Raw genomic sequence first — 12392 nt, forward strand, 5'->3', positions numbered from 1 at the left:
CATGGGTCCAAGAGACACAAACAAAAGCTACAAAGTTTCTTATGACCTAGCCTCTGAGCTTCTAGAATATTACCTCCGCTGTATTCTATTATTGATTGGTCAAGCAAGTCACTGTAGCCAGGCCAGATTCAAAGGAAGGGAGACTCTACTTGTGGATGTAAAGAGCAGCATGTGCATACAAGAAGGGAAAAAACTAATGGCAGCCATATTGAAAACATTACGACACCAATATTCTAACTAACACACGTTACATTTTAGATGAATGATTCTAGGTTTGTTCGTTTTGTTCCAAAATATCAAGTTAGGCATGGAAATACTCAATGATAATGTAAGTACTATTAAAAAAATTCTGCAGAAAAATCACACTTCATGCCTGGGACCAGTTCAATCCATCACATCAATGTAACTCTACCCTTATAACCCTAAATACAGTGAAAGAGAATTTAACTCCACAAAACACTTTTGTCCATTTTCCTATAGGATAATTTACCTATCCAATACATTTGTCAAAAGTATGAAATCCAATTTATTTTACGTTTTTGTCTCTTACTCTCAAATCCTAAGGAAATTCAGGGAACCAATCATCATGTTCTAGAATGCCTGAACCATAAGTCCTATTTTAAAATTAGGAACATCATTTGATATGCCAGAAAAGTATTCCTAACCAGAGAACTGAAAACTTTCTTTGCTAATAATTTTAAGAATGCTGACTAACTCATGAGCGTAGTTGCACAGAGGATTAAAAAAGGACGCACTCGGCCAAACGGGTTGATGACCATCAAAAATAATTTTCACAGAAAAGAAAAAGAGAAAAAGAAAGGGAGAAAATGTTGCTGTCAGTCCCTGAAAGGGAAGTTATTTTTCAAATGGTCTGATTTTCCCTTTTACAAAGGGAAAATCTACCTTATTGTGATAGAATAAGAATGTTTAATTTCATGAAGGTGTATTTTCTGAGCCAAATAAAATATAATAGTCTCAAAGCCATTTATCTTAAATGATTTGCAAGGCATATAAAATTCCAAGAAATATGTGTAGAAACAATAAAAGATTTACTAATTCCAAAACCAAATTAAAGATGTTTTCAAATAGTGGCAATGAGCCATACCCTTTAGTCCCCATAAGCACAAAAGCTGGTGAGATTTCGAAAAATAAAAAAATAAAAGCAAATTACAATGTTTTCTCTAAAGCCATAATAAAGTTTTAAAATGTTATTAAATTTATTTTTAATCTCTTTCTCTTTTCTAGATATAAAGCTACTCTAGGGATGCCTGGGTGGCTCAGTCGGTTAAACATCTGACTTTTGGTTTCGGCTCAGGTCATGATCTCATGGTTGCGTGAGTTTGAGCCTGGCATCAGGCCCCTCGCTGACAGCGCAGAGCCTGCTTGGGATTCTCTCTCTCCCTCTCTCTTTGGCCCTCCCCTGTTCACATGGCCTCGGTCTCTCTAAAATAAATAAATAAATAAATAAATAAATAAATAAGTAAATAAGTAAATAAATAAATAAACAAACTACTTTAAATCTCTAAATCTACTAGCTACTCTTCCTGTCTCCATGTGGAACATCACCATATTCTGAAGTGCCCCTTCCAAGCATCCCAGGTTCATCTGGGACTCCTCCCTATTCTTCATCACCTACAGGTAGGACGTGTCTAAACCGTTTCAATACCATTTCAAAGGTGTCTTTCACCTATGTTCCTACTTTCAAGTCCAATGGCCACCCAGTGTAAGCTCCCTGTCTAGCACAGCTGACTCCAGCATGCCTCCTGACATGCCTCCAGTACTGCCTCCTTTCATTCACCTTTGAGTAGCCTTTTCAATAGAGAGCTGATCATGTCACCCCTACTCAAAATAAAACACATCACACAAAACAACATGCTTCCAGGATTCCTACCAAATCAGTCCCGGCCTGTTGCCACTGCAGCCAGACTTCAACGTGCATCCTCAGACTTAGTCATGGCAGACAGGCCACCTTACGGGATCCTTGGCTACTATCTCTCTCACTCTGCCCCTGCGGTTACATCTGCCTAGCATGCCCTCCTCCATAATTCTCAAAGCTCAACTGAAATACCACCCTCTCTCTCTCTGGCATTTCCTGGAATGAGTTTACCCACCCCCTTCCTGATTCAGCAGATTTGCTTCTGCATCTGTCTCTAGGTTTTCTGTGAATGCCTCATAATGTGTTCATGAGGACTGCAAGCCGATTCTTGCCCTTAAAAGACCCCTTTCTGTTCTCAACCAAGGCTACAAAAATCCTATACAATGTTCCTGTAGCTGGGGAAATTCTTCTTGCCTCTTCCTCCTCTTAGCATCTACTTCTCACTCCTCCTCTTCACCCGTAATGAATTAACTCTTCTTTTTCCTTCAACATCAAGCTTACACTGCATCCACATGATGCACCAGCTGGGTGCTCTGGTGATATTTTTATATAGTTTTCAAATTGCTACATTGGTATACCATCCCCAAAGCCTCCAGATAAATTCAGCAGTGCCTGATGCCCAGGGACTCAGAGACATCCCACTCCAGTCTGGCCTTAGAGACCCAGGGTCTCACGGCATGGTGGCAAAAGAAAGTGCAAAGTGCATGAGTTTGCTAAACCCACCAAAAAACCTGAACTACCGGAGGATCTGGGATAGGAAGATTCATGAAGAAAATTAACAAAATATAAACAACATAAAAGACTTGCTGTTACTTTTAACCACTGGCAATTACTTGCATGTTCATATTTGTAAGAACTAATCTGGCTATTCCCACAAACAAGGCTAGAGAGACAGCTGTGATCTTGAAAGTTATGTAAGCTAATTGGGTTTCTAAGTGGTGTTCAAAAGGCAGACTTTCTGGAATAACTTTCTGATTTGTCCAGGTGCTTTCCGTGTTGAACATCACAAATGATGAAGTAAGATGTGAAACTTTCAGTAGTAAATAATTATAAAAATAATTCCTTTTGAACCTAATGTTGACAAAATGGATATTTATGAGAATGTGCCCTATCTCGGTGAGTGTTTTGGCTCTATGTGTCTAAGACAATAAAAACCCAAAGTCCATAATTGCAGATGATTTTTGTTCCTAAGTGTACTGTACTAACTTGCACTTGAGACATTACACATAAAGATATCTACCTCATATAGTTTAGGGTGGCCAAGAAGACCTTTTAGAAAAAGGACTATAGCGATAAGGAGGGGAGAGGTCTGCCAGTGTGCCTAGAGCATCTCTAAGCCTAAAACCCCTGGTAAAATGAATACTTCCTTTTGAGCGTGTTTCAATAAGCCTTGGTTTGAAGCCAAATTAAGGAATCCCTCCCACGCCCACACAAAAGAAGTCTTGCTCCCCACAAGAGGTGGTCTCCCCAACACCCAAGCAGAGAAAAAAGTCCATGAACGGTAGGAGAGAAGGGAGATAAGGAGAGATACTTGGACAAGTGATGAGAAATGACTCCCAATGCACTGCCCTGTGGGAGGCCTGCCAAGCCTTTGCCCTGAGGCAGACTGACCTCTCCATAGCCTGGGAAACAGAACTACTTTGTACAAACCTAACCCAGTGGTCTATGCCACATGAGCCTGTAAATAGGGATGCTTCCCTAACTAAATGTAGGTGTTAACTAGTCAGGGAGTGTAAGATTTTCTGCTTTTATCAGCTTCCAGGCAGATAATTAATCTAGAGATATTACATACAAGAAGTTATCCCAACAGACCCAGACAGCTATGATAAATTATTGCTTTTAAAATGTGAAAAAACACAAAGAACATCACTCCCACCCTAACAAGAAAAATAAAAAGAGCTGGATAATCTACATCATTGTTTTGAACCCAAGGTCATGGGACATTTTGTGAGCTTAGGTCACCAGACAAGCAGGTGAACTAAATGCCACAGAAGTGGAAGATAAGAACTGCTTCCCCTTTGCCTCAGCACAGAGGAAGTGACAGCTGTCACCTAAGTGAGTAGGAAGAAAACAAGTACAATGTTAAAGCGTTCTTAAAGGCCCATTGTGTGTTCTGGGGATAGCTCAGATTAGAATCATGGGGACCCAAGTATCTTAGAAGTCCACACCAATCACAGTTTCTTTTCCATTGACTCCACCATGTGCTCGTGAGAAAGATTAGGGGCAGGCCAGGACTTATCTGTGTTCTGGTCCTTGCATGATTACAAGGTGGTGATGGGCCACCGCCAGGGAATAAGCACAACACCACCATGGCCCACAGTCCCTTCTGATGCAGGAAACAAATGCCTCTTCTCTGCTATGTTTTGTATCTTATCTCTGTCAGGAGGCAAAGCCATTTGCTGCTGGGGCTAAGGCAGGAAACCCTGGTACACCCTGGTCTCAGGAAAGGGCTCTGTCTCTGGGGAAGAACGGAACCTTGCCCACACCCTGCACCCTGCACTGAGTTAAAGGGAGGTACTCTTGGACTTGCTTTTGCCCAAGGTCTGCAATGAGGTGCACAAGAGGTCTGCTGCTGTCGGAAGAGGAGCAGAAACCTCACTTATGCCCCAAACTCTCCACTGACACAAGGCCAAGTTCAGCCACCAGACCTTCAAGACCTGTGCTGTAAAAAATAATTTTCTGCGATGACAGAATTATTTTATAGCTCTGCTGTTCAATAGAGTAGCCACAAGCCACATGTCCTATTAATCACCTTTAATTTTAATTAAACTACAATTAATTGTAGTTACAATTAATTGCAATTACATTTTATTTTATTTTTTATTTTACAAACAGAGAGAGAGTGAGAGTGAACGAGCATCAGTTGGGGAGGGGCAGAGGAAGAGAGAGAGAATCTTAAGCAGGCTCCACACTCAGTGCAGAGCCCGACATGGGGCTCGATCCCACAACCCCGGAATCATGACCTGAGCCAAAATCAAGAGTTGGATGCTCCACTGACTGATCCACCCAGGTGTCCCTACAATTACATTTTAAATAGCCAATGTAGCTAGTGCCCAGGTCACTGCAGCTCTAGACCTGAACTAAGGCAGAAGCAGAAGTTGCCCACCACTCAGTATGAGCAGGAATGCTGAGAAAGCTCTATCTCAGAAGCTCAGGTGCATAGCACCTGCCTCATCCTAAAGCTAGAGGAAGAGAGGCAAGAGTCCTCTGCCCCACTCACATCTCATGCTGAGTAACAAGCACCAGCAGATTACAACCAGTAGAGGTGCAAAGGGGGAGAGGAAGAGAGGGAGAGACAGGGAGAGAAGGTGACCTCTTCTGTGGCAAAGGCATACGGGGTCTGTCAGCAGAGTAGAACTACTGCAGAAAATGCCTGACCATCCAGACCATCCACTAAGAACATGGAAACAGCAGCCCACCATGGGAGGAGCTTAAAAGCTATGGTAACTATAGCAACAAGAAACCCAGAATTAGTTCAACTCTTGACTAGATTAGCTCAATCCCTCACATTAATGATCTGTCTGAAAAAGAGGTGTGCCTATTCACAGGTATAAATAATATTTACATTGGTCTTTACTATTCTTTTACACACAGTAATAGGCACTGAATCAAAATTTTGTGTGACACACAAAAAGCAACCCCCCTAAACCCATTATCAACAGACAGAATAGGCAACACAACAAGATTGAAAGATGGTCCAGATGGTGAACTGATCAGATAATTTAAAATAACTATAATTAATATTTTAAGAATCCAGTGAAAAGGTGGACAACATGTACAAACAAATGGACAACTTTAACAGAGACATGGAAATGACTTTTTAAAAGCCACATGGAAATATTGGAAGTGAAAAACATGATATCAAAGATTAACTCCTTTGAGGCACCTCGGCTAAGCTTCTGACTTTGGCTCATGGTTTGCGGGTTCGAGCCCTGCACTGGGCTCTGTGCTGACAGCTCAGAGCCTGGAGTCTGCTTAAGATTCTGTGTCTCCCGGGGCGCCTGGGTGGCGCAGTCGGTTAAGCGTTCGACTTCAGCCAGGTCACGATCTCGCGGTCCGTGAGTTCGAGCCCCGCGTCAGGCTCTGGGCTGATGGCTCGGAGCCTGGAGCCTGTTTCCGATTCTGTGTCTCCCTCTCTCTCTGCCCCTCCCCCGTTCATGCTCTGTCTCTCTCTGTCCCAAAAATAAATAAACGTTGAAAAAAAAAAAAAAAAGAATTATTAAAAAAAAAAAAAAAAAGATTCTGTGTCTCCCTCTCTCTGCCCCTCTCCCGCTCATGCTCTGTCTCTCTCTGTCTCTCAAAAAGAAATAAACATTAAAAAGTAAACAAAAGATGAACTCCTTCAATAGGCAGACTGGGGACAACAGAGGAAAGATTCAGTGGAACTGAAAATATCTGAACGGAAAATAGAAACACAAAGACAAGAAGAAAAAACACTGTGATCTGTGATCAAAAAGCAAAAAGCAAACCCAGCAAAACAAAAACAGAAGAGAACTACCAAGAGCTATGGGACAACATCAAACAATCTAACATATATACTTGACATCCCTTAAGAAAAAGAAAGAAAGGGACCAAAGAAATAATAATAATAATAAAATAGCTGAGAATTTTTCCAAAATGTAACTATTAATAACAAATATAGATACAAGCAGGATAGATACATCTAGCACAACAGAGTGTAAGTGCTGAAAACCAAAAATAAGGAGAATATACAATATATTGGAGGAAATGGATAAAAAGAAATCAAAAAAGGAAATTAAGTCTTGGACTTAAGCTGTAGCCTCTCCGTAAGAGACCAATGACTGTTTAGCCTTTTAGTAAAATGTGGATTGTAGCAAAGCTGTCTCCCACACTTGCAGCCCTTACTGGACCATATAAACAATACTCGAGTGAAAGGATTTTGTGTTCCTTCACGAAGGCATCCATGCAGTAACCACAGAATGTAAATCTGAGGATGCAGGCATGGCATGGCATTTTGTGCAGACTCACCAAAACTTCTCAAAGACGTAGCTTGCTGAATAATATAGTTTTTGTTGTAGCGGAATTAAAATTATCTTTTGAAATAAGTCAAAAATGCCCGGAATTAGAGCTATCTGAATACCAAATGTAATGGGAGTACAAAACTGAAACTGAAATGTGTTATGGACCAAATGTAATGATATCATCTTTGCATTTGTTCCTATAAAACCCCAATAAGACTGGGAAAATAAAAACTTGCACAGTTTGCTCCTCTACAACTGTTTTTAAAAGTATCTTTTGGTTTTTGATATTAATTAGATTGCCTCAGCAGATAATCTTAGCTTTTGGTAAGCTGTGCTAATACGCAGAGGATATCTGTATCTATTTAATGCTTAGGAAATACAATTTCAAAACTAAAGCTGCCTGTTATAAAACACAAATAATGCATGAAAAAGAATTTAAAGAAGAGTTTGAGGCAAAACCTGAAAGGCTCGTATCCATTTAGCCTGTTCTTTGGGGTACTCTACTATTTGTAGGGAATACTGTCTAAAATCCTGGGTGCTTCTGTTTGAGGCACTGTCGGGTGTTCCCTTAATCAAAGGGTCGGATTTGTTTTCTTTTTCTGCAGTTAGTGCTTGAGAACTGCTAAAAGGTACCACCTGCACCTGGACACCTTGAGGCAGTTTCAGGATCCTAGAGTCAAGGCTCAAATATTCAAATGAACATGAGGCTTTTAAATTTGGGGTCATTACTGCAGTTTGTTTAGTTTAAAAATATATGGAAAGTACACTAGTCAGTAGAACGAAAATATTTAAGCAAATAAAAGGCAAATGTGTGTAGTAGGTAAGGGGGTGGTCTCTGTAGCCAATCTGCGTTCCCATCTCAGCTCTGATACTTACTTGCTTGTGCCTCAGTTTCTCATTTTTTAAAAAGGAACCATAATAATACCTACCTTAAAAAGCCCTAATTTTTTTTTAATTTATTAACAAATTGTTATGAGCTCTTAATAAACAAATTGTTATGAGGCTTCTTAAATGAATTAATGTGAAGGCCTAGACTAGTACCTGGCATGTGATTGGTGGTCTTTGTATTTATTATAATTATTTCTATTAGTGTCATTAATAAACTTTATATTAAAACAAAGTAAAAATGGATTAGTTGAATTGGAAATATCATACTTTCTTGAGAGAACCCAAAAGACTTTTTTTTTTCCTGCTGTGACTTAAACAGACTCTTCTGTGGTATAATCGTGTTTATTGTGGGTTATCATGTGGAATAATATAATATGTTCCCATAATGCCCAGAATTGGTTAACGTCACTAGTTTTGATGAGAGGGACCAGGATTCCTTTGCTGGTATACTGGCATCTTTAAAACACATTATTAACACTACTATAAAAACTGTACACATATAAGATAATTTCCTAAACTGAACTAAAAACAACTTAAATATCTTTAATAGTACTAATTGTAAAAAAAAAATATTTTGACTATGCACATTTAAGTCATATTATGAGCAGTCATATTTGCCTCATCCTTTATTGTTTACAAAGTAATTGTATATTCCATAAGTACTCCAATTACTAATATTCATATAATATAAATATGATGTTATAAACCAGAACAAGAAACCCGCTATGGATTTGCTTTAATGAGTAGAGAAACTGCCCGTGTCCTCCACCAGAAAGACAAGAAGAGTTATTTTCTTAATAGGACCTCAGAGGGTATCTTTTATGGCCTACAGAACTGGAATGGAAGGCTAGAATATTATTATACTGGAAAGGATTTTACTGTTATGTGTTTTCTCTAAAGTTTTTATTTTATAGTTAAGGTAAAAAGTGAAATCCAGGAAAGGCCTAAATTAGAATTGCTCTTAGGGGATTAAGCATGTCCTTAAAAGCTGGAAAAATATGTCATTTATATACAAACCATAAGCACTGTTAAAAGGCCAGACCAAAAAAGAACAGCATGAGAAATAATGCAGTGACAAGACAGGTACAGCAAAATCCAGAACTATTTAAAACATCAAATTTCCAAGTGGAAAGTTCATAGAAAGTATCTATCTGTGCCCTAAACAGAATAGTGAAAGAAATTTCCAGCTAAGAAATGTAGCTGGATACAGGGTGAGCTGTTCATGGTCTTTAATATGGCAGGTGACTTAGATGCTTGATTTTGGGGAAGCCATATGTAACAGAATGAACAGTCCAGAGAGAGGTGTTGACAAGCAAAAGAACACAGGGCACCCTTGGAAAAGATTGGAAGGCAGCACCAGGCACACCCTGTGAAGCAGTGAGTTGTCCTCTCCAGTTTTCAGCCCCTACCAATAACTCACATTATTTTCAACATCTTTCTTGCAAATGTACTTGCTCATATGTATTAATTAGTGGTCACAGACTTACAGACAAGCGTCTAATTCAAGAATTTTCCTGTTACTGGCAAATGCTCTGCAAGATAGCATCTTTTATACTTTTTAGTATTAAAATGTTGCTATCTATTTATTTGGCACTTTGCAAATTATAACTCCTATTCCTCCTAAACACATTCACAACTCAAAGAAGGGGGGAACTTTTGGAGTTTGGACTTTTGTTTCTTTCATTGTTTTTTCTTTTAAAAAAAGTGTATCCCCAAATGTCCATCATAAATATAAACATATAATTTCAGATACATCACTTTTATTTTTTTATGTAAAGTTAAATAACTTTTTTAAATTAAAAAAACTTTTTTTGAGAGAGAGACAGAGAGTGGGGGAAGGACAGAGGAAGAGGGAGACACAGAATCTGAAGCAGGCTCCAGGCCCTGAGCTGTCAGCACAGAGCCCGAAGTGGGGCTCAAACTCACAAACTGTGAGATCATGACCTGAGCTGAAGTTGGAGGCTTAACTGACTGAGCCACCCACGCATCACTAAATATCTTCCTTTTTAAAAACAAGTATAGGGGGCACCTGGGTGGCTCTGTTGGTTGAGCGTCAGACTTTGGCTCAGGTCATGATCTCGCAGTTTATGAGTTCGAGCCCCACGTCGGACTGTATCCTGACTGCTCAGAGCCTGGAGCCTGCTTCGGATTCTGTGTCTCCCTCTCTCTCTGCCCCTTCCCTATTCATACTCTGTCTCTCAAAAGTGAATCAATGTTAAAAAAAATTAAAAAAATAAAAACAAGTATAGTTTTTTATACTAAATATTAATGAGTTGAAATATAATCTTACCCTGGTATGGGTACGAATATGCATCTTCAGTCCATCATTTTTACTGAATCCTTTCTCACAGTAAGGGCATTGATAGGGCCGCTCACCTGCAAACAGAGGAAATGTCCAGGTCAGAAAAAAGTAAGGTAGCAAAGCACTGTGCCATTTGGTAGGCCCTGCACTACCAGAAAGAGGCTCCACATGCAGCTGAGCCAACACACGGTGGGCAGTTCAGGGCAATGGACCGTGTCTTCCCCTTGTGCACGGAGGGACTGAGCCCAGAGCACTTCAGTATTTAAACATTTGCCAACATCAGGCTTGTGGCATGTTCCTTTTAATACGTGAGCCCAAGTTAAATCTGATTTTATGCTGGGATCACTCTCATGAACTGTGAGATCATAACTTGAGACAAAATCCAGAGTCAGACAGTTAACCCACTGAGCCACCCAGGTGCCCTGATTCTTTGTTTAAAAAAATTTTTTTTTAATGTTTATTTATTTTTGAGAGAGACAGAGCACAAGCAGGGGGAGGAGAGGGAGAGGAGGACACAGAATCTGAATCTGAGCTGTCAGCACAGAGTCCAACGTGGGGCTCAAACCCACAAACCACAAGATCATGACCTGAACCGAAGTCGAGCTTAACCAACTGAGCCACCCAGGCGCCCCCTTGATTCTTTGGTTTTAAAAAGAGATTTCATATTCTATATCAGTTGGGGGTGATGAGTTTCAAAAGAATTTCACAAATTGGTAATATGTTAAGTAGAACCACTAGTAGTTCAATAACTGATCCATACTCGCTGAGATTACTGAGTACCTTCCATCTAGAGGTTATTATTTAGAAAACAGGCAAACCATTTTTAAAAAAACAAGTGAACATACACAACACATTAAAAGAAATTTTACTGTGAGATGACAAAATGTGACAAAATTTAGTCTCCAGGACAAATCTGAAGCTACCCTCTAGTCAAAGCCTAATTATTTAGAAAGAACAGTAACTGAGAATCACTATTTATTCTTTATTCTCTCATTTAACAATGCACTTACATGGCAGGATGCCAGACCCTGCAATCAAAGAAGGACACACTAAAATGTTTGCCTTCAGCATATGTAAAACTCCCATGTCTTCCCTTTCCCTCAGAGACAGGTCTTTCCTTTCATAAGCAGCATATGTTAGTCCTTTACTTGCTCATGTCCCATTTGAGTCTCACTCTAGTTCAATCTGGGTATCACTCGCATTATTCCAGCAAACTCCCCTGTGAGGTCAACAATGAACTCCCTGTTGCTCCAATGGTCACTTTTCATCACAGTCTTTCTGACCTTCCCATTGTGTCTGACACTGCTTCATGAGATGGCAGCGACAATGTTGAGTTGCAAGGCCCCTGTGACACATGGGGCCTTGCTCCGCCTAAGTACTGTGTGTTTTCAGCAGTAACATCACGTAGACGTGAATGTAGCAGAGCCCCCAGTGAAGCCTCATTTTCCCAGCCTCCCACCGGGAAGGAGCACCCAGGACTCTCCTTTGAATTGGGCACTATAACATGATGGCAACCTCCCAAAATGGAAAAAAAAAAAAAAAGGTAAATAAAAGTAACAATGGCCATACAAACAGAAACAATACTCTTTAAAGAACTATCCAGACTTGTCAACTTCTTTTGTGAGACAAAAATCAACCTTTGCACTAGAGAAGTGGACCCGGAATTTTTGACCTTATTATAATCATGACCCCTAGGAAGGTGTGGCTCTTCACTGTCAGAAGAATAAAGGCATAGAGTCCAATTTATTTGAAAAACTATGAAAACAGAATCTTATTTTAACACTAAACTTATAACACGTATTTATCTTAATTCAGATCTCTCCGTGGAGCCCCAGTCTTGAGAGAGTCATACATCAACCAGGTATCTTTATTTGGATACCCCACAAATAACTCCAATTTGGCATTCTGAATTCATGTCTTCAACTTCTAATCCTATGTGCTCTGCATCTCCTGCCCTGATTAGTGATACCACACTCATCCAGTTACCAAATAGGAAGCTTAGCCCTCCAACGTACTTCCTTTTATTCACTGTTCCCTATATCCAGTACCTAAGTCATACTGATTGTACTTCTCTGATATTTCTGTAATGCTTCTCCTTGATGATGATGACAAAAACGAAAATGAATTAATAATAGTAGCAGTAGTAACAGCATCAGCAGTAGTGGAAGGAGTAGTAGCTACAACTGCCATTTATTGATTTCTTGACCATTTAACCTTTACCATGCATACCCCTCCCCCCCTTGCAAAAAAAGAACTGAAGAATACAGAATGACACAGCAAAATGCTAATGCTGACAGTGGTAACTCCTGCATCATAGAATTCCAGATAATTTTTTTATTTCCTT

At 39.7% G+C, this 12392-nt stretch overlaps 1 protein-coding gene across 2 annotated transcripts in view; it reads right to left on the reverse strand.

Moving 5' to 3' along the window:
- The window catches only part of PRDM5 (PR/SET domain 5), a 206685-nt gene that overhangs the window by 39756 nt on the left and 154537 nt on the right, over positions 1–12392 (reverse strand). For both annotated transcript variants that reach the window (XM_047090496.1, XM_047090495.1), the window contains exon 13: positions 10037–10122. In XM_047090496.1, coding sequence (XP_046946452.1) covers positions 10037–10122 — 86 coding nt within the window. The remainder of the gene's footprint in view (positions 1–10036; positions 10123–12392) is intronic.

This window comes from Lynx rufus, unplaced genomic scaffold (genome assembly GCF_022079265.1).
Source record: "Lynx rufus isolate CCGP_SWC_20201006 ecotype Redwood Valley unplaced genomic scaffold, mLynRuf1.p SCAF_3, whole genome shotgun sequence".
Classification (NCBI taxonomy): Eukaryota; Metazoa; Chordata; class Mammalia; order Carnivora; family Felidae; genus Lynx; species Lynx rufus.